This window comes from Struthio camelus, chromosome 2 (genome assembly GCF_040807025.1).
Source record: "Struthio camelus isolate bStrCam1 chromosome 2, bStrCam1.hap1, whole genome shotgun sequence".
NCBI classification, from domain to species: Eukaryota; Metazoa; Chordata; class Aves; order Struthioniformes; family Struthionidae; genus Struthio; species Struthio camelus.
Genome location: NC_090943.1, coordinates 15,745,873 through 15,771,974, shown reverse-complemented (window position 1 = coordinate 15,771,974; position 26,102 = coordinate 15,745,873). Strand labels below are relative to the sequence as shown.

Sequence of the window (26,102 nt, the reverse complement as noted above, 5' to 3'; positions counted from 1 at the left end):
ATATCTATGTATAGATAAATATACACACATTAGATATTATATATTTATGTATGTGTATATGTTTGATTTATATATTGTTTTCCTGGAGTTCCGGCTTTTTAGAGAAATACTCGTCCTTTATTTTGAAAAGGGGGGACAAGTTGTTCAATAAGATGATAATATCCGGAGAGCGGACACTGTTTTGTGTTGAAGCATTCCTGATGCCTCCCCTTGGAAACTAACGACCCCGTTGGGCTGTAGGACTGTGGCGTAATTAGATGGCCTCCAGTGCTAAAGATTTGCTGTTATGAGTTATTAGTAGAGAAAAGGCTGCAGTAGGGTTTTTTCTAGTGTGTGTAAAAAATGGTTATATTCTCCTGCAATTCTTTTTTGTGGTGAAAGTAAAATTCTGTTTTTTGCAAAAGTTAGCAAATTATAACATAGGAAAAATAACATGCCCGTTTGGTCCATTGAGGCAAAATTGACAATTTTTGTCTTTAAAGAGTTATTTCTGTAATAACATTAATGTAGAACAAGATGGCATCTGTGGTTGAATTTCTTGCATCCTTTATAATAAGGAATAAATAACAATTATTTATAACAATGATAAATGCGTCAAGATTGTATTGTTTTGGTGATCCACGCATCAAAAGAATTATGTAAAAATTTTAATTTGTAAAAGTATTTAATAGTTTTTTGTCTTTAGAAGCTGAAGTGTATAGAGTAACTGTGTAGAAGCTTCAAGCCTTCTCTTTAGGGAAGACTAGAGCTTTGAGGGGGAAAATTTCTCAACTGGTACTTAACCAGGTCCCATGGGTTCCATCTCATATGCATTGCTGTTATATTAATACAGAGTGGGCTGGTTTTTAAGAAGTTAATTTGGACTTTATAAATAGTCACATAATATTGATCATCATCAAACTTATATCTTGAAACTGTTGCATGTGCATTGCTATTTGGAGAGAGATCGGTTGCTCCTTTTATAGTACTTCTTAGAGGCCTCATTGCACTCTGCCTTATGCTGTGCTCAGTTACATTAATAGATATAATACAAAAAATAAGAGGATTGTACTTTGACCTTTTTGAGTTCTGACAAAGTACTTTTTTTTTTTTTTTCTTCTTCTTCTCAATCCTACACGTTTTTGATGGGTCCCTCTTTGAATCACTTTTTGGCTTTGTCGTGTCCTATCTGTTAGCAGAGCTACGTCTGCTGTCTTGGTCTGAGAAATCATCTGTTGACCTCTTAGTGTTTGCCCTGGACCAAGTGTGGGTCAGGATTTACAAAGTGATAACTGCTGTTGGAGAGAGCTGTGGGAGCTTTCTGGATGGGTGCCTTCTGGAGCCTGGAGTACGTAGCCATTGCAAGTTGGGACTGCTTCTATTTAGCGCTTCAGAGGTATCTTCCCAGTGGGTTCTCAGCACCAAACTTTACTTTACATATTGCTCGTGAGAAACCGAGCACCATGGAAGTTTGCCACACTCTTGGTCATATTGCTTTAAAGCTAGCCCAGCCAAACACAGGTCCAGAGCATCTGGCAAAGTTGGTGTTAAAGGTTTATGCACCTGCTGCCTTGTCACTGTTTTGTTTGTGCCTCAAGTGTATCCAGTCACTAGATGGCTGAAAGTAGCTTAACCTTGTCTTCCTTAAAACTAGGTGCTTCCTCTTTGACATTAGCGTTGGAATTGACCAAAACTCCCCTGGCTTCAGCTTTTCATCATAGGGGCTACTCAGAGGTGTCTGAGTGTGGTGAGTCCTTGTACTCTTCTATCAGGTGAATCCAGGATGGGTTTGCTTTGTATGTACTTTTCTAGTAGTACTTTTTGTGTACTTCTGGAATCTGCACAGTATGTGGATTCTACGCCTGAGAGGGAAATCCAATGGAGTTGGGCACCGTGTAGCTCATGGTATCCAATGTTCCCAGCACAAAGAGGTTGGAAGCAAGTATAACCTCTGTAGCCCTCTATAGGGAAAAGTTACCTGACCTTGAGTGACAAGGGGTGCATATATCCACAATATAACTTTTCAGATCTTCCGTGCATACTGAGGTCAGATAACTCATAAATAACCTTTCTGTTTGAACGAATGCATGCCTCAGCATGAAGATGATTCTTGATCTTTTTACTTGCTGCTTTACTCTCTAGTTTTTCAAGACGGAGGCACATATATTTCCTAATATACAAAGTATGAGACCAGGCCACCATGACAGAATGTGTGGTTGGTAATTTTGAAGCCATTAAGCTTGACCGTTGCACACGTAGGAGTTTAGACCCCCAACTAACATTACAAGATCCTAGCTCTCATTGCCGTTGCCAGGGAGAAAACCCTTACACCATCTAACCAGAGGCTTAGTGAGTTAAGCTTCTCCCTGGCCTCCATGTTGCTGAGTTGCTTCTATGGGATGTTTTCAGTCATTGTCCTAGACTGCCCTTGAAATAATGATATTATAGCTAGCATTGCTCATCGTTAATGTGGGAAAGTAACTTTTTTGCCAAGGCTGCTTCAGTCAGCATTTATGCGTGAGTAACCTGATAGCCTCAAATGTCAAAAGGTTCTAGTATTTCAGTTAATGCAGGAGGATGCAATTTGAAAATAATGCAGAGTGAAATGTGAATAAAAGATGTTTTAACAATTTTAATATTTATAAAGAGATGCAAAATATGAGATTGGAAGGGAGTTTTAAAATCTCAATTATAAAAAATAAACCTAATACAAAAGAATCACAGATTTAAAATATAGCTTATAGGTGTTAGAATAACAGGAATTTGTGCATTGCGTAACCTTCAGATATTTGTGGAACTTTGCAAGTTGTGAGCAAATCAAATTATCTATTTAAAATGGAAATGAGCAAACGAGCAAATAACTTTTGGTTTGGTTCAGTTTTAAAAGTAATGTTGTCTCTTCCCCTCCCTGCCTTCCGTTTAATCTTCTATCTGAACTGATGGGAACAAAACATTTTCTCCTGTTCAATTGTTAGCCTAGTATTAGCTGATTTCCCGCCTCCCCCCGCCATGTAGTTGGACTGAATAAGGAGCTTTTTAAATGAATGCAGTGTTTCTTAATCTTGAATTCTGGATTACTTCCTGATTATATATGCCTGACCCATTGTGTACTAAACACGGAAACTAATAAACTGTTGTTCATGGTGTACTGTTTTGTGTGTGTTGTAGTCGGAACGTTCTCTCAGATACACTAGAGTATTGTATCAGGTTACTGCTATCTTTGTGAGGGCTGCAAACTGGAAGGTTTGGTGAAAATTGTCTTTGTAATATATTTTGAAAAGTGCTTTGTAAATGTTTACGCTGACTCCAAGTTCTTTCCTTGAAGTTTGGGCTTGCAGTGATGTCAACTTTGCCTGACAGGAAATAGATCGTGCTCTTCAGCTCTTCAAGACTTTGTAGATCCTGGTCTCAAATATCTATTTCTTAATAGTAGTGGTAATGTTTATTTTATAGATTGGGAAGAAGGTTTCTGTAGCCTGTTTACATGTTGCCATTTATTACCATTTAAGGAATAATTGTTTCCATTTGCAGGTTAGAAGTGCCCTCAATTGTTTTATTTCCTGAGAATCTGTTCAGTTTCCGATAACAATTGAACAGTTGCGTAGTGTACGTGGTGATTGTTGACAAGATCCTGTCTCTGTTTCCTAGAAACATTGTTTCTTGAAGATAATTTGAGCCAACATCTGGTCTTTTTGATAATAGTGGATCTTAATAGCCATTAAAAACTTTCTCTTGCCTCAAGAAAGGAACATTTCCCAGACAAGTAATGACTTACGGATCATGAAAAGCTTCTTTAATACTTGGAATTTAAGAAAAATCTTCAATGTGAATATAGAAAAATCCAAAATATGTTTTCTAACAACTTTTTTATTCAGTATTTCATGATGTTTTCTTGTCACTGTCATCTCTTTTACCTTCTAGTGCTGACAAATTTGTTGTCTTGGGTATTTTACATCAGCAGATGATCTCTTTTTCACCAGGTATATTTTTTGGCTGAGAACCAAGCCAGGAAGGGGAAAATATCAGACTTTAGATGTGATTGATGATTCAGTCTTGTACACACAGAACACAGAAATAAGGATTTTTAATGCAGTTCACTTTGAATTTTTGAAAAACACAAACAGTATCTCTTTTTATCATGTAGCCTTGATGCTGGTTGTCATTTTCTTTTCTTTCTTTTCTGTGTCTTGAGAAATTGAGATCTATTATGGACTTTTCCCTTTCCTTCAGTATTCGTTTCTGTTAATAGATTTAATAGTTTTAGCATAAATACTGAGCTGTTTCTTAGCCCATAGATGTTTTAACTATTTCTTAATTGATTCATCTTCTGGATACAGCTGGCTGTGAGGCAAAGGCTCGGTAAAGCTGTGTGCTCTAAAATTTTATCGGGGGTGGGGAGGTAGATGTTTTCCTGAACAGAACAGGGCATTATTTTTTCAGCTGTTTCTAGCTTTGAAGAAGATTGCTCTTATCTGTCCTTTATTTTTTGTTGTTGCAGCAAAATTCTGCTGGGTGCCAACTCAGTTTTTCTTGATACTGTAGAACATAAAACAAAGATTTTTTTTTAAACTAAAACATTTGCAAATCCAGAAATTGTTTTATTCTAACAATTATTTTGCTATCCAGCAAGTAATGTCTCAAGACAGCTATCTGAAGAACAAAGTTGAAGCTAAACTTTTTAGTTTTAAATGAAGCAAAGCAAAACCAAAAAAGTTTTGGACTTTTTTGGATTAAGCATTTTCTGCCCTTTGTGTTGTTGCAGCAACATACTGCTTCGATGTATGCCGATATTTCTGGTTGGACGTCTTGAGCTTTTTTCTAACTTTCATGCTGGAGAGAGAGCAGATTTTGTCTGTGATAGCTGAGAGTTGCTTTTAATTAAGAAGAAAAGTTGAAGTCTCTGGAAGAAATTAAGAAAAAAGACACTTTTGTATGTGACAAATTTTAAGCTTTCAATGACTCATTTGGAAAGTTACACACTAAATTTTTACTAGTGCAAGTAGTTTATTTCTGTGTGTGATAATTACACACATGTAAGCTCTTTTAAATCTTGCATAAAAACCAGTTTATTTTAGTAACACATCTAAAAGCATTTTCCTGAAATCCTAAGGCATGTTACTTAAACATGATGATTGTAATTTTTGCAGGTTTCTGTAGCTGCATCAAGTGCTGGAAGAGGATCTCCAGCTGTAACTCTAGTGCAGTTGCCTTCTGGTCAAACTGTTCATGTCCAGGGTGTCATTCAAGCCACACAGCCCTCAGTCATTCAGTCACCACAAATGCAAGCTGTTCAGGTTAGCTGTTTTATTCTTATGTTTTCGTGAATATGTGGTGCCTCTTTCCTGCACCTCCTTCAGTTTCTCTTCATTCCTACCAGTGTTGCAAGTTTTACTGGTAACAGGGGGCGTGGAGTGTGGCAAACTGCCAACCGATAGCAGCATTGTGTAGCGATTCCTTAATACTTCCTGTTTATCTTTAAGAAATTGTTGTCTTGGAACCCTTAACTTGTGCAACAGCAGATTTGTGTAATAACGTGATCTTATTTTACTGTCTTGCAGTTTTTCTGTTGTGTTTTATACTATGAACATCTTGTCTCTAATGAGACTACCAACTCTTAAGTTTGCAAGTGTCTCTTATATTGTATTTTTGAAGAGCATCTGGGTGTAATGCAAGCATTGTAGTTTCAGGTCATTCCTTATTGTTTTTAGCAGGCTCTGCTAAAAGCATCTGGTATTGCTTTTTGTGGGTATGTATGTGTAAAGAGAAAAAATTAAGTGCAATTTCCAAGTAAGCATTTATTTGGCAGATCTTTGCAAGTTTAAAGGAACTGGTACAAAGTGCTGAAGGGTTTTCAGAGCTTTTAAGCAGTGAAAAAGACTGGACTGTATCTTGCACCGTTTTGAAAATGACTAGGGCTCGACATTGGTGTTTTTTCCTGTAGCTAGGAATGCTTTTGCCCCAGTTTTCTTAAAATCTGATTGTGAAATGACAGCTGAATTGCTTCTTGCAAACAAAATTGATATCTCAGGTAAAAGAGGCTAGATACCAGTGATGTAGGAATTGTTTTACCCGCAGTCGTGGCAACATATTAAGGGAAAGACAAATATGTTGTCGGAAGTCTTCCTGAGAAGCTACCTTTACTGTTTCAAACTTCTCTGTTACAGTTGAAAGCTACTAAGACGCCACACATAATTGTGATATTTGTCTCGAATAGAAGTTAGAGAAAAAGAATAAAAGCTTGGTCAGATGTTCAGTGCTTTATTTGTGAACAGTAGCTGTAGATGATGGGACCTCGTAAGGCTTTGAAATTCTAGATCACTGTTGAAACAGATGGTTTCAACAAATATGGCCAAAGACTTGGGTTTGGTTGAACTTTAAGTCAAATCAGAGTATTCAAAATAAATATTGCCTTCTGGAATTTTCAACTGTAATTTACCAGAGAGTGGACTTTACCAAATAAACATATTATAGTCATTCCCAATTTCTGTCACTGTTTTTCTTCAATTCAGCATATTTGGGACAGACATGCAAAAACAGAGAACTTGCTACACGGCTTGGAAGGAGGAATTTCTCCAGAATCTCTTGCCAGCTGCTGCTGCTACTTAGGAGAGCAGAAATCAACTTTCTGTTGTATTGAGTGAGCTCTGGGTTTCTTGCCTTTTCCGAAGGAGTAGAGACAGGAAAGTCATGTTCTGATTAATACTGGCTAGTTACTTATTGCTTTGGTTTCATTTATGCATGTTAATGGCAAGTAAGGTAACTCTACCAGAAGGGCTTCATAGATGCTGCAAAACGCTTGTTAAAGTCTCCGTTACAGAGGTCGCTGTGACTGTCCTGTGATCCTCTTAAGTGTTTTTTCCTGCCACCTGGCACTTCCTCCTGTTCATTTGCCTTTGACTTGGTCTCCTGTCTCTGACAGACAGTGAGAGGCTTGGGAAGTGGTATAAGTTCACTTAAAAAAATGAAACAAAACAAAAAACCCGAAAAACTGAGGGCTGATGTTGTGTATGACCTGCATGACCTCTCCCTCAAATACCTGCAGCTTTAAATAGGAAGGCAGTTTAAATTTTGTTTTCGTTGCTTTCTGGATGAAAAAAATATTTATCTGGATCATGTTCTTTACTGTTTTGTTGTTGTTTTACTTGTAAGAAGCTTTGCATTTCAGATTAATTGACTTTTGTGCTTGCTTCCACCCTAGTGTTTTAGGTGTCAACATACTAACATGAGCTTGAGCTTGAACGTGCTCAAAAGCACAACAGTACGTTAAAGTTAGAGAAGACTGACTAACGGCCAGGAAAAAATGGAAATTGCTTTCATTTGTTAGCTTTGTGAACGTGCTTGCTTGCTATTAGAAGAAGTTGAAATGTTCAATTTTCCTCTTTTGTCCTGATTAAAAGCTTTGAAATTTCTTGAAGTCTCTTCATTTTCTCTTCATTTCTTAAAATGCACAAACTTTCTTGTGATTTCCTTCCCTCTCCCCAAAGTAGTGTTCCTGACTCTGGGCTCTTTTCAGGAACTAGGGGGTAGCTATTGGAAACCCTTAGTGGCACAGGGAGGTTTGAAGGCACCAAGATTTTGATTTCCTGCTGTTTGTCCTGGGTCAAATAGGTGTTTTTTTGTTTTTTTTTCCCTCCTCTGCAGAGAGCTCTGGTTTGAGATCGGATGCTCCGGCTCTTGGCTGTGTAATATTGTCTTGGTTTTGAAGGTTTATGCCATAGGCTTGAAGATAGCTGATCCACAATTAGATCACCATAGGGCACTGGAGAGAAATGCCCCCTAAGAAGATATATTTGCTGCACAGCATTGATCCATGCTCTGAAAATAGGAACCCAAACTGCTCAAAGCCTTTGTATCACTCATAGATCTGAGTAGTCAAATGAATCAAGAAAATAGCAAATTTTTCTTGTTCGATAGTCACTTTCAGTTCTATATAGTGTATTTGCTGGCAAAGTATATGATTCACCTCCAGGTTTTAATTTCTTTTGGGATTATTTTAAAGAGGAAAGACCTTGTAAAAATAATACTAATAAAATTCTGAGAGAATGAGACATTGTGGACTTGTCAAAAGTTTCTAGAACTTGCATGGTATTGCTAAGTATTGCTAAGCTATGTATTTGTATGTATGAATATGTATTGATAAGTGTAATAATTTAGTAAGTGTGTATACTTAAATAAACTTCTCTAAATACATTTGTGTGCTGTGGTTATGAAGAGGTTTTCGCGTTGTCTATTAGTATTTAAGGTATTAGTGCAGTGTTCTGTGTTTTAAATGGCTAATTCGTCTTTAAAAGAAAACTAAATTGCATAATACTTTTACATTTAAAGAAATCTTTTGTTTGCATTACTTTTTTTATTGATGACATTCAGAAAAAAATGTAGCCTGGATTACTTTGATTTTTGCAGTGGAAGATGTTATCTTAAGTGCCTCTATGTTGTTAACCTCATAATTTGTGGTTTGCTGTGGGAAAAGAAGTCAAAGATTACATACATGCATAAACTTGCATGTGAACATGGAAGGAATTTTAAAAAATAATTTTGGCTAACTTTTTTTTTTTTAATTGAATGAAGTTATGAATTTCAGAAACTTTGCTATTACAGGTAGCACCGATTGCAAATGCAGATGAGTCTGCAGAATCAGAAGGGATAATTGATTCTCAGAAACGTAGGGAAATACTTTCAAGAAGGCCTTCGTACCGGTACGGATTTCTTGTTTTTTCTTGGGGGAGGAGGGTGTTTGTTTTTTGAAGTTAGCTTATACATTATAGCAAAACTGTCTGATAAAAGCTTGTGACTTAGTTTTCTCATGGATATCGAATTTTAAATATCTGTAACATTATTTATATTCTATTTTAGAAAAATTTTGAATGAGCTATCTTCAGATGCTCCTGCAGTCCCGAAAATTGAAGAGGAAAAGTCAGAAGAAGAAGGAGCACCTTCAGGAATTCCTGCAATGGCCGTGCCAACCAGCCTGTATCAGACTAGCACAGGGCAATACAGTATGTTTGCAAAGATACTATGTAGTGTTGCACTACACATGAAGGAAAAATTTTATTTCCAAAAAATTCTGTAATGAAGTAGAAGTGTTTGACTCTGAGGAAGAAGAATGAGAGAGAGCTCTGTATTTCTAAATAATTTAAATTTTTTACGTTTAATTTCTCCTAACATAGGCATGACAAACTTTTAGTCTGTTTCTTGTAATGTTTGTTGATTGCTAAATGTGTACTCTCTCTAGAACTCTCTTCCGCATTAAAAGCATGAGGATGAGGCTTGGGTGAAACGACAAATGTTGGTGCAGAGTTATCTTTTATATAAATGTTCGGTGTTCTAAATTACTGCAGTTCCACATTACTGTGATTTGTTATGTATTAGTGTTACACGAGTTGGCAGTGAGTTAAAGACTTTTTTTGGAGTTTTTTTTCTTTTAACTTTGAATTCTTTTTTTTCAAATGTCCCGTCTCTCCTCCTCCCCAGTGTTCAAGTATGGTTAGAGTATGACTCTTTTTCTGCTTTGGATTTTCTTTCTGTAATGGACCATCTCTCTCTCCCTCTCCAATGTTCAAGTCTTAACATTGTATTAACTGTGGAATAACCAAGTTGTGGTCTTCAACTTTTGCTGCTTCATCCAAACGCTAGTTAAAAGTTAGAGGCGCAGTTCTGTTCTATTTTATAGATTTTTGAATTCTTGAGTTTATTTTGAAACCACTGAAAAGCTATCATTCTTAGTAGCTTTGTTATGCTATCATCTAAGGGATTATCATCTAAGGGATTCATTTCCAGTCACTTGTTTTCCAAGTTTGCAGTGGATAAAACCTCACTCCTAGAGTTATTTTTCATGTCTTTTTATGTGTAGGCACACTGAAAAGCAGATATTTTTCCTATAATATAATGACAGGAAAATTGCGAAAGGATTGTTTTCTGAAACGCTTTTGAGAACACAGGAAGGTCTGTTAACAATTAACAATGGAATATAGAAGAGGGTAGAATGGCTCGCTAAAAGTTACATTGTAGTCACTATTAGAATTCTTCAGAGTTATTTTTAGTTTGTCCTGCCAGAGCCCAGTTATCAACTCTGAGAAAGCAAAATTTGCATATAGTATTATCCACCTTCCTGCATAAAACTAATTTTGCTTGGGCTTCGTAAGCTGCTTTTCTTATCCTTTCTGTAAGGTGTGGACATAAATAAATACGTCATGATGTCTAGTATCTCAAGTGCTCTTTTCCCCAGACTTCTGGACATGCTTCATGGTTTTCCAGTCCAAAATCTGGCAGATACCTTTGACCGAACTAAGTTTTTTAGGAGTTTTTTTTTAGGTTGGATTGGGTTTACTTTCAAAAAAAAAAAAAAGTTTGTGATTTCAAGCTTAAAAAGAAAGCTCTATATTGTTTGTACTATGTTCTTGCGATTCTTCAAACCTTTAGGCTTTCTGAGAAATTAGGAGTTAAGATTTCTTAATCATAGATTCCTCTGGGAAACCAGACTTGTACTTTTATTAGTAAGCCCTACAAGGAGACCATTCTCATTTCATAATCCAAGGATGTTTTAATTTGAAAATAAGTATAAATTGTAGTGACAGTAAAGTATATAAAAGAACAATGAAATTTTCATCAGTTTTTTCTCTTGTTCAAACAGACATTTACTTTTGAAAAATCAAACAGCAGAGAGCGTCACTAACAATGTGCTTGAGTGAGCAGAGTCCATAAAAATTTAATTAAATCTAATTTATCTTAATTTAAGTTTGTCTTTAGCATGAGCCAAGTGTAGAAGAGTTCTGTTTTATGCTGCTCTTTCTTTGAATAAGTTATATTCATAGCCTAACACATGTGCTGTGAATTTAGGATAATTTAATCTATAAATACTTATTTAATAAGTTCTCTACAGTATTCAACAAAGAGGCATTACTTCAAGATGCAATGTCAGCCTTCATAGGCCTTACTGATTCTGGCTTAAATGCTTTGTTTCTAGAGCTTTTTCTTCCTGGAAATGGCTTTATTACCCACCTTAGCCTTTAGCTTACTTCAGCTCATTCATTTGCCCCCTCTTTTTTTTTTCCTCACCTATTTAAGTTAAAATGCCATATACCTTTTGCTGCAATGAATTATTTGTTACCTCTGTTTCTGGTTAGGACAGATTTCATCAAAATGTTTCTTAGGATCCTGTTCATTACCCTTGAAATTTCTGCTTGCCAGAAAAGTTAGATTTGAGGTTGAATCCAAGTTGCAGCAAGGATGAGCACCAACTGCCAAGTATTAGTAGAGGGAGTCTTATTTTGGAACCTCCCGAAGAGAGCCTGACTGTTAACTTCTAGTCTTGATGCTTTTAGGCACAGGTTTGCAGCATTTCTGAGCAGGCTGCCTGTGGTCTGCGCGAACTGCTGTCAGATAGAACCATTGACGCTGTAGGAATACAATATCTCGTGTTTTGAGTTCAGCGTGGATATGATACAGAAGGCCACTGCATATATTTTGTATCTTTGCCTCTCCTGTCAATAGCTCTTTACCTCTGCTCATCACTGCCATTTCTGAGTACCTCTGTTCTTGGCCAGCGTCGGTTGCGTGGGTTCTCTTGCGTAGGCATCTTGCGTAGCAGTTTAAGCATAAAGCTCTTACAAATGCCTGCGACCATGAAGAATTCATCTGGCAGTGTCACTACAGCAGTCTGTAGTGTGCCCTCGTTTAAAGCAGGTATCACATGCTACTTAGCTTGCTAATTGCTTGTTTTCTCTCCTGTATTACGCAGGGCAGCAATTTGGAAATAGGTTGGTATTTGAAAAGATCATCTTGACTCTCCCAGCCTCTGGAAGGCTATTCTGTGAAAACTTGATAAGTAAACTTACCTGAAAAGACAGTTGCTTCTATTAGTAGCAGTTACAGCTGTTCTTTGCTTATTTTTTACCAGCCAAGGTGACACAGTGCCGTGGCTGGGATTCTGAATGTCTTTTTCTTCAGAGCTTGTTACGGCTTTGGCTGTAGCTTTGTAATATTGGTTATTGAGTACAGAAAAATTGTTTTGCCTCCTCTGCAGTGATGGTCTGAACATGCAGGAGTTGTTTGTGCTCTTGGAGTGTGTGAATCATTCCCCTCATCCCTTTTTTTTTTTTTTTTTGCCTGCTTGTGCATATCATGAAGTTCTTTCTGAAACAGTTTACAGGAAATTAATACTTGCCTTAACTAACTAGTGTCTTTGCCTCTGTTCAGGTTGCTTGTTCTCTTAGGGCAGGTTTTTAAAAAATGGAGAACTAGGAAATCCTTTTTGGAAAGGCCAAGTTTAGTTGTTTTTCCTTGTTTTGGAAAGGAGGGAAAGATCTGATCTGTTTCTCTGGATTAGAGCTGTTGATCTACTTGGAGAATGATGTTAATAGTATCACCAGTCTTTGGTCCTAGCTAGAAGATAAAATGCCACTTTTATCTACCTGTGTGATAAATAACTGCAGTGATTGTCTGGAAAAATCCTCGACTCTTCATAGAAGTTGCAATTTCAAGTAGCACTGTATCACAACGAATGACTCTACAGTGGTAGAGAATAAAACAGTGAATGCTTGGGGAGGGAGTTATTCTGGTAACGTGATAGCAATCAGTCCTCTGGCGGGGAGATGGTTACGGGAGTTCATTTCTTGCTGGTTAGAAAGCTCTGAATTGTGCTCTGAATAAATAGTTGCGATACAGCTATGATGTAATCGTCCACCCAGGTTCACTGTGGAGCTAATTACTTGGTATGATTCTGCGCTGATGTTTTACTGCTCAGGAACACAACCTGACGTCCTTTTTTTTATGTGGTATGGTACTGTGATGATATAGGCATGTCATCTTTGGTGCTACCTCTGTGTGAGGCAGCATTCAGCTGTGTATAGCTACAATTTCTCTGGGAAATAGAGGCAACAAATTCTGCTGGAAGCTTGTATGCTGCTGGGATCCCACTACTGTCCTGCACATCGCAAAGAAGAGAGGAGATGAAGATTTATTTTTCTTAGTTCTCTTTCTTCCACTGTCTCCCAAAATGGGACACTTTCTACATTGGAGGCCAGACCAAAACAGCATCTTATTCCATTTTTCCTAATGCTTTACGGAACTGGCATGTAGTGCACAACTAGTTCCTACGTGATGTCCTACATGACACTACTGCAAGCTTGGGACTGGAGGTCACGCTGATCTCTGTTCCAGCAGGTAGGGCTCAGGACTTCATTCAGTGTGCTGCATGAGAGAAAATTCTGTTTTTAAAAAAAAAAAAAAAAAAAAAGAGGGGAGGGAAGCTAATTTAATTGCTGGTAGTTGGCCACTTTGGTAGATAACTACTTTCAAAATATTATCTGAGGCCCTCGTAATCATTTAATATTTTCTGCTTTACTAATAACAATTTACAAATCAACTTAGTACTTCAGTGCCACTTTGAAGTGGACTAGGTTGTTGTATCATGTTGCATTTCAAGATTATCTATTGTCAAGTGTCTATCTTCAAAACTCACGTGGGTGACTTACAAATTGTACTCAGATGACTGGAGGAGCAAAAACTTCAAGGACACCAGCAAATATTGTGAACCTGACAGTGAAACTGAAGGAACTGGCAATCCTGAATGTGTGCTTATATATGACTTTTGAACTGTCTTGGACCCATTTTAAATACAATGATAGTGATCGTGGCTTAAATATTTTTTGGGGAAGAAGTAAGTTTCTTACTTTCTGGGAATTGAGTTCTCTTCTAAAAGTTCCAAGAGCGTATTAATTAACATATTTTTGCTCTCAACAAGAACAGTACTAATTCAAAAGGAATTTAACCTCTCTAGGGAATTTGCTTTTGTGTAAATATTTACTTATGATCAACCCTGAGATTGCATGATATAAGCCTATATGGGGAAAATATATATCTTATATTTTTGACCACAAAGGAAAAAGCGTTATTCTTTGTTTCTCTTTTTTTACATAGGTATCTGACTACTTACAGCTTTATGAAACCTGGAAAAATACTATTGACCTAAACTCACTCCCTAACTAAGGAAAGGAGGAAGAGTATGAGTGTCAGAGGAATTGCTCTTCCTTTGTCCAGATATCCATTTTTTTTGTTTGAGGGAGTTGATAAATGTAAATTTTTTTTAAAATAACTTATTTCTTTAGTGTTTGAAACTTTGAAACTACAGTGATTCTCTGTTGATATAAGCTATCAGTCTCTCTCTCTTTTTTTTTTTTTTTTTTTTTTTTTTTTTTACACCTCACTTGTATTAAAACTGTTTTCGGACCATTATCCATGCAGGAAGCATAGAAAATGTATGGAACAGTGCTTTTTCTCTCAGACACACATGGCATGTACTATAAAATGGGTTTTATATTTATGGAAGTCAGAATTAATATTTTATAGATTTTTCTCATGCAGTTACTCTTTAAGCAGAGAGATAGCCGGGAGTCCTTTCTGACAATGTTTATTTAAAAAGGGGAGATTTGCTTTAGCATGTTATATATCTTCTTCTATTACCTAACCTCTCTTTTCTTTTTATGTTTAGTTGCTATAGCTCAAGGTGGTGCAATCCAGATTTCTAATCCAGCCTCCGATGGTGTCCAGGGCCTGCAGACATTAACAATGACAAATTCAGGAGCTCCTCAGCCAGGTGCTACCATTGTGCAATATGCAGCACAGTCACCCGATGGCACACAGCAGTTTTTTGTTCCTGGAAGTCAAGTTGTTGTTCAAGGTATGTTTTATTAGTCTATTGTATTTTACATTTTTTAAATAAAAAACACTATTTCCTAAAGGGCTTTTTGTGTTCGTGTTATTAAATAAAATATTTGTGCATAAAAAGGATGACAGATAATTAGCCTTAGGATGAGGTTGAGTTTCTGTGCTCAATAAAGCAACTACTTCTTTTGATTAAAAAAGTTATAAAGAGGAAATGACAGGATGAAATCACTTTCTGCTTTGAATTCTCTTGTCTAGGCTTTGTAAGACACATTTAATTGCAGTAAAGGTGCTGTTACAGTTTGAGATGCTGAGGCTATATAATTGCATCTCATTTAGTATATGGAACTAATTTGATTTTCAGTGGTTTATCAGTGTTCATATAACACAAGTTCTGAAGTTATTTAGGACGTTTAAATATTTAGGGCAGATTTTCCTTTCAATTTATGACTCTTACGTCCAACACTGAAAACTGCGAGATCCTTGCTTGAAGCTAGTCTTCACACAGAAGAGACCTTTGTAAGCCCTATAAAAATGTGTACATGTGAATTGAACTGTGAATGGTGAATTCTTAATTCTTATTGTAGATTTTCCAGAGGTTTTTTTTCCTTCCTCTGCTGAGGCAGACTGAGAGCCTAAGGTATCTTGGTTTCTTATCACGACCAGGGAAAGTAGGGCTGGGATTAGGGTTATACTGAGGAAAGCCATGGGAAATGGGAAACAGATTTCTGTATGGAGACACTAAATTAATAGCTACCATGGAGGATAAAGTGTGTGTGTGTGCTTTTTTTTTTTTTTTTTTAAATCCCTTTCCCTGTTTTTTTTGTCAGTGGAGAGAAGTACAGCGGGAGGTCTGTATGAGGGCTCTTAAGCCAAAATGGCTATCTTAAATAGGCTTTTAGAACGGCTGGGAGGCCTCTAAATATGCATTCATGGAGGGGATGAGAGTCATCGACTAAATGTAGGCGCAGATATCTGAGCTAGTCAGTAGAGTCCAGGTTGAGGCTTATTTTTCCCTAATATAGATGTTTGAAATAGATTCTGTCTTAAAGTGCCTGTTTCTCTGTATGCTGTAAAGAAAGCCCAGGATAAAATTAAGACTAATACCATGTAGCTATTTGAACTTCCTGAGGCAGTGCTAAATAATAATACCACACTTCAGCTCTTCCATTGCCTCTGGTTAATTCTTTACTGAAATACATTACCTTTTTAAGACTTCCCGGAAGCATTCCCTTCCAAGGAAGCTCTAAGACCATGATATGAAAAGCTCTAAAACAAGAAGTTAGTTTCTATCATGCAGAGAGTACAGTAAAGTTTTAAGTAAAGCAAGTAGCAATCATAAAAGCTATTGTAAATACCCTGCGCAGTGTTATGAATATATTTAGCAAGGTGCATTTCACACTCTGTGTGTATGTTGAGTAGGGTCTGATATAACTTCTATACATGTGCATAAACACTATTTATTTAAAAATTGGAGAGTTTCTCAATCTCTCTAGTTTGGCAGTAGTATTTAATACGTACTGCTTGATTCTCGAGAGCTCCTGGGAGCAGCAGAAAGTAGCTCCTCAGTTGTTTCCTAAAACCACACCAGCCTGTTAAGAAGCACAGACCTTGGAGACTGTATCTGGCAGCTTTTCAGGGCATTCTAGTTGACTGGCCCTCCTTTACGTGCCCCTCGAACATGGTTCTTGGGGCTGTCCTCTAACCCTCTTACTCAGTGGCTCAACTACTTGGTGGGGTATAGTCTATTAGGTGTCTCGACTGTAATTAAAACTTTCAAAGTGGATTTGGAGACAGTTACTGAATACTTGCTATATCTTGTTTCTGGAAGTTTCTAGCTCCTTTTAACTGAATTGATGTTGTTCTCGGTCTGAGAACTCTGAGAAGTTGGTTTTAACTGGAAATCTGAATTCTCTTCAGTGGTTCTCTCTGTTCCTATGGCCCAAAGTCCAGTGCTGTAGTGATGTTCATAGTTGTTGACGTAGAAGAAAAATGCTTAATAAAATATGAAGTAAATAGTAAGTGAGCGTGAACTCGGAGATGATCGTAAGGTATAAGATGTCAACTAAATAATGGCTCTTCTGATACTGAAAAATCCTTTGAAAAAAATCTTGTAGGAGAAGGGGTTAATATAAACAGGCCAAAGATGTCGATCCAGCTGAGTGATCTTTCATTAGCTTCAAGTTTACATTCATAGGCAAAATAAGAGGCAATTCTGATGTCCTGATAGTATCCTAGTGCAGATTAAGGGCTTTTTGGCTAGCTGGAGAAAAAGGAAGAGTGTTTAAATATTAGAGAAAATGAGAGTGCAGAGAAGGCATATCAAAATTATTCTGTTGAGATCTGTGTGTTTTCGTAACAGATTTAGTGATGTGAACAGAGATATTTCAGAGGTCTGTGGCTGTTATTTCCTACATACTTGAGTTCTGATTGTTTGCTGATATGACCCCAAAGTGGGCCTGTAATCGCAGGAGCTCTCTTCCTTTGCATTGATGCTTCCATTATTGCTTTCTTTGGCATAGTTTTGCAATTGAATTGCCAGTCTAAAGTAGTTTATTACAAACAGAGGCCTTAGAAGTTGTTTACTATGCCCTATATAGACAGCAGTGCCTGGACTGTTGGTCTGAATTAGATTGCATTTAAATTGGTGTAAATCAGGAATAACTCTGTTAAAGCTAAGGTAAATTTTTGTTTGTTTGTTTTTTGATTTTTGTTGTTGTTTTTTTCCCCCCTACAAAATAAGTCACCCAGCAATCTTGGACCTGTCTTGGAAAAGAGAGGATTGGGAGAGAGGTTACCCTTACCCAGAGCTACTACTGTTTTGCCTGCTCTTGAGTCCAAAACCACTGGCATTGAATTGTGTTATTTGGTTGGAGCTTTGTTCAGTCTTTTCTGAAGCTTTTAATTGAAGTGAAATTTGGTTTGTTTGTTTTTCAGGGAGCTTTAGTGTTTAAGAATTTCTTTGGTTACCTATTTGTTAGAGCTTATTAAGCTTTCCTGTCTCACGTGTCTGTCTCGCAGAGCCTTACCTTTTAGTGCAACTGCTCCAGCGTTGATCAAAACAATTACACGTGTCTTTTAAAATCTTGCTATTTTATATCCAATCATGATTTTATCATTCTGATTCATTCATGAATTCTGGAGTCACTTTGTAGTTTCTGTCAGTGCTGTGAATCTTCAGGTCTGACTTTACAGCTAGCTCTGTGCTGAATGCTTTCTGTAAATTTATGAATAATTCAGAGGAAAAGAGCAAAGCTAGGCTTATAGAAATATGAAAAAAGTTTGCTGGAAAAAGGAGATCTCTTTGGGCTGCAGTTGCAGTGAGCTGTTCCAGTGACAGAGCGTATTAATGACAGTGGTAGGCAAGTGAGGTCACTGTGATGTCAGTGCTCTTGCTTGTAATCCTGCACATGCTTGCTAGTTAGGAACAGTTCATGTTGAGCTCTGGGAGAGGAACAGGAGAGTCGTGTGTGCAGAAGCTGAGCATGGCTGTAACAGGAGATGAAACAGGTAAAAAAAAAAAAAAAAAAAAAATGTATTAGTCTTTCACATTGCGTTTTTGGATGTGTAAGCTTAGTATTTGTGACATTTTCTTTTGAACTTGTTGCTGTAACTCTTTTCGTCTTTGAAAACTGGCATGAATAGATCTGATTATAATTAGTCAGTGTAGGTTTTCAGTGTAATTTTAACAGTTTTCTTTAAAAACATCACTGTTAGACTATGCAAGTTCTTGCACGTATTGATTCAGATAACTAATCTTTGCTACCTGATGCAGGATTTTGCTGAAATGTCCATCAGTTTTCTTTTAAATCCTTCTTTGTTGTGGAGATGCATGTTGCTATGTTTATAATTATGTTTTTTCTTTTGTAGAAAAGATACTGCTTTTAGTTTTAGCAGTAAACACTTCAGATTTGATAAGCTAAAATAGACTTAAGCATAGCTGTAAGAGGACAGGTGTGCATTGTTTTAGTAGTATAAATAAACCCTTATGCTTTTATTGCTAAAGAAAATAGTGAGTACAAACAGATTTGAAAGAGCAATAATTTTGAGTGTTGTAATGCCTGCTTGTTTTCTCCTGCACTGTTGAAATGGTCTGTTCCTCAGCTAATTAAGTTCAAAAGGCTGACGTCATTAGATTTCCTGGAATCGTGTTGCAGTAGGGAACTGGAAAAGTTAAACTCCAAACAAGATACACATTGACGTCAGCTCCAAGTCATGCTGTGATTTAGTCAGTTCCTTTGTGCTTCGTCAATCCCCTCCGGCAGCTCTGTAATGTTAGCTGGCTTGCAGCCGGTACCTACGTCCTGCTTATTGCTGTTTCGTGTTTTTTCATTAATCCAAAGATAAGTATCCTAAGTCCATGTTTCACGTTTTTATGTTCAAAGGAATAATAATGATTCATGCCTTGCTTAGCAAGTTTAGTGGTGAAGTTTAAACCCTGACAAGGGTAGCTGATAAGCTAGTCCCATCATCATGACTCACAGGAGGGGAGAGTAAATACACTAATACATAGCACATACCAGCTTTTTCTTCTGGCTAGTGGAAGTGCAGGGATGCTCTCTAGTGTTCAGCAAGTTGTTTTCCCCAAGAACCTGCTGATATAAGGTTTTTTTCTCATAATTTACTCATTTTGTTAATTTCTCTGAGCTTAATTTGCAAGGGTAGTTGTACTCTTCTGGATTTAGCTGTCTGAGGGTTTTTTTGTCTATTTTTTTCTTTTTTTTTTCTCCGTGTTAGTAACTTTCATTTTGTAAGTCTGAGCTCAAATCCTCAAGTTTTTTGAGAGACTTTTTGTTTAGTAAGAAAGAAAGTGACTGGCCTGGGGTGATGAGTTAGGGGAATAGACCGTCCCCAGGTTTGTTGTGATTCTTGGTGTTTTTCTTTTGACTTGCGTGTTGGCTGCCAACTTGATCTGTTGCAAAAGCATAAGCCAGGATAGCCTTTGTAAAAGTGTTATGAATACTTCTGAATGTACCTTAAGACAAAAACATGCATGCAGTATACCAACCTAATTTTTCTGTGGTTTTGTTCAAAGAAAACAAATCACTGGCTGTAAATTAGCTCTACGGAAGGTGACTAAAATTGCTGTTAACAGTCTCGGTCCTATGTCTCAGTTGCAGGAATGCCTTTAACACTCCATGAGTTTTGTTAGAAACTCCAATTCTCTGTGGTTTCAGAGGTCTGTCAGTGTGGATCAGGGTGGTGTGGGTTTTGTGTATGTGTGTGGGTTTTTTTTTTTTTTTTTTTTTTTTTATCTCAGATGCTGGATTGCAAGGTACCATTTGCTACAGTATATGGGTACATTAATGGACTAGAACAGTATGAATTTTTTTCTAGAGTATCCTTTTCGTTAAAGCCTGTTTTGTCTCTTCCAGCGTATTTTTCAGGGGAAACAGCGTTTTATTATAACTTTTTGAGGTATGATACGAAAAATTGTGCAGAATTAGTAATTAATTTGCACTAATACAACTTATTCCATGATAAAGCACTTACTACTGCACAACTGAAAGATGCTTAGTCATTTTTTAACAGCTATGTCTGGGTTAGCTAGGCTTGTATGACCAAAACTGTTATTTCGTCTCTGTTACCATACTTGTCTACTTGTAAGTGAGCTAATTGTTAGGCGGGGACAGACGTTATGGGAACCTGGTCAAACTATTCTTAAAACATGTTGCTACTTACAGTGGTGCTTGCTGATCCCAGCTGACATAGGGGCTCAGTTGTGTTGAGCCCTGTTGCAGGTACGTGTGGTACTGAGTCCTCTTAGCAGCAGCAACAGTAAGTGTTTTTGGCTAACACCCGAGTGTAAATCAAGCAAAGATAACAAAGTAGTTGGTGACCTCAGGTTGAGGTGACCCTCTTTCCCCTTACTTGATCTACAGACTGCGTCATTTTACTAGGAATTCTGATTCGTTATAGCTAATGCAGGCTAAGATAACATCTCTTTTCTTTTTTTTTTTTTTTTCTCTTCCAGAGAAGAGAGATAGAAAAGGGTAGCTCTTGCCATGGAGTCGATAAACTTATGTGATTTGGTAGCATAAAGATGAGGCTAAAGGATTTCTAATATTCTGTTTTTATAAATAGAGAGCTGATGTATTGTCCCATTGACATAACTGGGGCTGCTACCATAAGCAGTGAACTGAGTCGAGGGTTAAGTAATTCTACTGTAGATATGCAAGAAGAGGAAGACCCGAGTTCAAGGCATCTGCCTGTTCGTCCTCACAAGGCTGTTGTCCACTGATTCCTCTTCCCTTGCCCCCATCCCGAAAGGGTTATCTTTAACCTTAGGTCAGTTCAGTAGTCCAGTGCATCTTGTAATTCCACAAACACTTTTACCCACACAACTGAGGCGGGGGGGAACTGCGAATTGTTTAGGCAGATAATGATTTCAGGACTCATGTCTGGAGAACTGCGGTCTAAACACAGCTATTTTTTCTATTTAATTAGTGAAGCACCTGCATGAAATTATCCTAAAGAAGAGTGTCAATAGTAATTTATTATTATGTTTAGGGTTTGGGTTTTTTTCTTCTGTAGGTGACTTTTGTCTACTGCTCTATCCATCAGCCTCCCAATAGTGCTTTTGTCTATGTTTTATCTAAGTTTTTTCCATTAATTGAGTATTATTTTAAAGAATTAAAGTACAAATTATGTATAACATAACAGACTCTGAAATTTGATCTTTTATATCCAGTTGCTTTCATAAGGAAAGTTGAATTTTTTTGTTCTGCAATAATATGAAATATTAATGGAAACTAATATGCAAGTACTTGCTTATAATTTTAATAGGGATGCATTTTTTGTTTGGTTTTTCTACGTCAGAAAGACGGAGATATACTTCCTTATGACTTTCACAGTTTTGTTTTAAAGCTGAGAGTACATCACAAAGTATCCTAGGATTAAATACAGAAACAAGATGAGAGCATTAGAAGGATATTGTTTCCAAATTACATGTCAGATTTCAAGTCTGCATTTAACTTGGGAAAGGTCGAAACTGGCGGGCTCAGGAGCTGAATGTGAATTTTTGGACTTCAATTTACTGTGTAGCTATACCCCTTCCTGTGCAACAGCTACTACCTCCTTTTGCCCCCTAATGCAGGAGCATCTTATTTGTGGACCTCCTGCTCAAGGAACGTATTCCTGTTCCCCATGAGCAGTTGTCTCTTCCTTTTGGCAGCAGTAGCTCTCACTGTTTCCTAACGTTGCCAAACTGTTGCCGTAAAGGAAGGAGAGTCTGTAAGGCCAGTACTGTTGCTGTTGTAGGGAAGGGGAGATGGGTGGCTCCTGAAACATCTGTTAGAGGACAATGGTTGCATATAACCCTTAGTGGCTGCAGCAGCAGCAGGAGCATCTTTCGTGCAAGCAGGAAATAAAAATGTGAATGCTTTGACGGTATTTCTCAAGCAGCTTTTCCTATACTCTCTGAGAAGAGCCATGTGGAAGCTTTCACAGGCTTGATCTGGCTGGTGGGCCACATGCTAGAGCAAGGTAGATAGCTAATTTTACAGGGTAGAACTAAAACCTGATGAGATAACAAATATGACATTATGGGCCTGTGAGATATTTTGTGTAATAGGGATCCTGGATAATACTTCAACAGAAATCTGGTATTTCCAGGGAGACTTTTGCATAGTTCTGTTTTGCCATGATGTTTAAAACATGGTTCTTTAATACAGCTGCCACTGGAGACATGCCAGCTTACCAGATTCGAACTCCCACCACTGCCTTGCCTCAGGGAGTGGTAATGGCAGCCTCACCAGGGACTTTGCATAACCCTCAGCAGCTAGCAGAAGAGGCAACGCGCAAGAGAGAACTGCGACTTATGAAAAATAGGTAAGACTATGTAACAATTAATAGTCACTGTTGCAAAACAACCCCCAAAGTACTCTAATAGTTTTCTTCTTAAGGTCATGAGTCACTGCTTGTGTCTGAGGAAGGAAGGGCAAGAAATTCATTCTATGTTGTCTGTCATCCCACATCCTTACAGCACTGATGAGCAGTGGCTGTTAATCAAACCTGGAAAGGTAGAGCTGTCCTCGTCTCCGTGGATTTTTAACTCTAAAATATTATCATAACTGAAAAATAAGTATTAGTTTTGTCCGTTACTGTTCATCTTTGAGATGATCTAGAGATATACTTGTTGTTGAAAAAATTTTTTCACTTGATAGTAAAATGTCCAGCATGGGATCTCATTGGCAGCCGCCCATTAACAATGCTGTGAAGAAGACTTTTATCCTGGAATGGAATGATAGTTACAGAATTTCCTAAATAGCTGGCTCCTAGGATAGTTACTTTGTAGTGCTCCTTAATTTAAATAGGTGTGTCATTTAGCATATTGTGTTGAGGTGGCTGTATATTTTCTAATTAGTTGGCATGGACTTGACTGTATGCAGTAAACATCTGTCTTTCCCTGTACTTTTTTCCGACTGTTCTTAGAAGGCTTTTTCTTTTTAAATGCATAGCTGCTGCTGACATCAATGGGAGTTAGATTCATGCCTTCTGGAAGAAGTAGTCTGCTATGCAGATACATTGAATAGCCACTTGCCTTATGACTGAATTCATGGTATTGCTTTGCTCTCATGCCTGTCTTTACTTTAAATTACTCATTAGAATTGCTGCATTGTTGTGCCTCCCTTCTAGTTTCTCCTCTCTTCTATTTTAACACTACTGTCTATGCCATCTCTCATATCATATGCTGGAAAGTTACATGCTTGCAACTTGACAATTTACGTTTCGAAATGTTAAAGGAGTGCATTCCGTTTAGTACAGCCCAAGCCTATGCATTAGCTTTTCATCACTGTTTTTTCTCAGTTCATTTGTGTTAGTTCCATCACTGTTTTTGTTGGTGTTGAATTTGTTTTCAGTTTTCAGTTGTTTTGAATTTGCTGTTTAACCATGTTATTGCTTATGGCTGTTATCTGCTGTTCTGTCTGTGCAGTCCAACAATTGGTGGTGGTTGTCATTATTGTGGAACTGTAGGGATGGCAGGTAATTTCATTTATCCAGTCTTTGCCATATTGTGGCTGTTCCTGTAGTCATTTGCCTTGTATTGGTTCCAGGGAAGCTGCCAGAGAATGTCGCAGAAAGAAGAAAGAATATGTCAAATGTCTTGAAAATCGTGTGGCTGTGCTTGAAAACCAAAACAAGACTCTCATTGAGGAACTCAAGGCCCTCAAAGATCTTTATTGTCATAAAGCAGAATAACTATCTTTCATTTGGACCTTGTTTATTATGAACTTTAATCAAGGCATGAGAGGAAGCAATTCTACAGATTGCCATACGAACTTGAGAAAGAGACACTTGAGGCCCTTGTGGAACAGTTTTGCTTAGTGTTTTCAGACTGATGTGGGAGATGTTCCAAAATTTGGAATTCAGTCATAGTCTCCATATTCTGCTGAGCTTTCTAATAGCATGCAAATGGCTTTTTTGTTTGCACTTTGTACTTCTGCTTTTTGCAGGGAAGCTGCTAAAGAATGTCGACGTCGGAAGAAAGAATACATAAAATGTCTGGAGAGTCGTGTTGCAGTGCTAGAAGTTCAGAACAAGAAACTTATAGAGGAGCTTGAAACCCTAAAAGACATTTGCTCTTCCAAAACAGATTAGTAGAAATATTTATTTTACTGTGAACTGACTAAAATATGTCCGGTTACTTTATAAGGCAATACATAGCCAACATGAATTATGGCTTTCTCTTTGTGTCATTTATATTATATTTCAACTTCTAACATTCCTGAAATGCTTTCCTGCTTTTTGTCAATTCTTAGCTCTTAATTTCAGGTTTTTCTTGCTGCTCCCTTCCACCTCCCAAGGAGCCAAATGTTAAAATGTATAACAAAGTTAAAAAGCGCATAATTTTTAAGAGCTGTTTCTTTGCCATATATTTACATTACTACTTTTTACATGTTACTGATAGTGTCCTGCACATACAAAATATTTTACAGTTGTTTTAAATGAATCATAAAGATAATGCATCCAGTAATACAAGAAAATCAAACTACCCAAGGTATCTCAGGAAAGAGTTTATAAAAGAATGTTATGATTACATATATGTATTAGAATACTAGTCTAAAAATGATTTTATGGCATATTTTTATATTAGTTGCTTTGTGGAAAAAAGTATTGTATTGCTGTCACGGAGTGCCATGGTTGAAGATAGTTTTTAATAGAACCATGTTGTTTAACCTGTGTAGTGTCTGATTTCATTTAAACATCTGGTTATTTGAGATGCTTTAAAACCTGGGAGAGTCTGCAAGGGGAAGGAGGAAAAAAAACCCCAAAACCCATACATCAACTCCTTGACATGATGCTAAGTATATTGTAAATACTTGAAAAAAGCTTTCTGCTATATCCTGCTATTTACTTAAATTTTCTGTAGTCTGTGAAATATTTGATTTATTAGAGGTTTATATGTCAAAAAGTAATTTTACATCCCGAATACTTCGCGTTCTAGATTCTGGACAACTGTAGACAGATATCTATAGTGAAGGCTGATTGTGTAGTCCTTTTCACACTTTTGCAAAGTGCCAAGAGGAAGTAAAGGTTACTTGAGGAACCTTTCCGATAAACAGTAAATATCTGCTGATTTCCAGAGTTTCAGAATAACCTATAGGTGAGAGCTGAAGATATTTAAAAATAAACCCATGCTTAAACCAGATTACAGTTCTGATAAATTCATCGTGTGCCAACTTTCCATTCTGCTTTGAAGAAAAGTAGTGCTTATACAAAATTCTTCCTGGATATTTCTTCAATTCAGGAATGATCTAATTGATTGTTGGCCTGTATATTCTATGAGCAGAGTATTTGGGAGCTTTGCTGTGACTAGCAACACCACTGCCTTACTGATGAGTTGGTAAGAAAGGCTTGGTTCCTGCTTTTAGTTGGCTTTACAAGATGGCGAGGAGGGGGGAGATGGAATCCTGCCTTCACTAAAGTCAGTAAGACTTCTTCACTTGATTTAAACTGAATTCATGTTTAACTCAATCTTTGCTCTGACACTTTTCAAAAATTTTTAATCTGGTCTTCTGTCACTTTCCCAAATTATTTGAAATAGGATATTTGTTCAAATGGTTTTTGAAAACTCCCCAAAGTACATAAGAAAAGGTCTCTCCTCTCTCTTCCTTACAACTACATCAGCTGACTTAAAAAGTTGCAGGTCTATGTTGCAGTCTCTATAGACTGCAAAAAAAATGTCCGGCAAATTGCTTGTTGTGGCTCTGTCACTAGAATCTGTTTTCTATTACAGGTAGACATTGCTCCTTACTCTCCAAGGAATTTGGAATTAAGTGGAAAGGAACTTGGGCTTGTGGTGGATGACGGTCCAGTACAGACTTTTATGGTTTCATCTTCTCTGTAGTATCTGGTATTAACTATAGCTAGACATTTGACAGATGGCATCCTTGTCTGTTCCACATCTGTGCAGTCTGCAGTCATTTCTTTGCTAATTCTTTTTAAAGATTTGATTAATG

The 26,102-nt window shown here is 37.3% G+C and overlaps 1 protein-coding gene across 9 annotated transcripts in view; it reads left to right on the top strand.

Annotated features, from left to right (window-relative positions):
• Nucleotides 1–25,291, top strand: part of CREM (cAMP responsive element modulator) — a 31,671-nt gene extending 6,380 nt beyond the window's left edge. For 3 of the 9 annotated variants that reach the window (XM_068934342.1, XM_009683974.2, XM_068934340.1), the window contains exons 3-8: nt 5,127–5,273; nt 8,578–8,675; nt 8,833–8,975; nt 14,468–14,656; nt 22,314–22,470; nt 23,697–24,818. In XM_068934342.1, coding sequence (XP_068790443.1) covers nt 5,127–5,273; nt 8,578–8,675; nt 8,833–8,975; nt 14,468–14,656; nt 22,314–22,470; nt 23,697–23,841 — 879 coding nt within the window. In that variant the 3' untranslated portion in view covers nt 23,842–24,818. Of the gene's footprint in view, nt 1–5,126; nt 5,274–8,577; nt 8,676–8,832; nt 8,976–14,467; nt 14,657–22,313; nt 22,471–23,696 lie in introns of all 9 variants that reach the window. The other 6 variants (XM_068934347.1, XM_009683976.2, XM_068934345.1 and 3 more) reach the window with 3 other exon arrangements.
• The last annotated feature ends 811 nt before the right edge of the window (nt 25,292–26,102 follow it).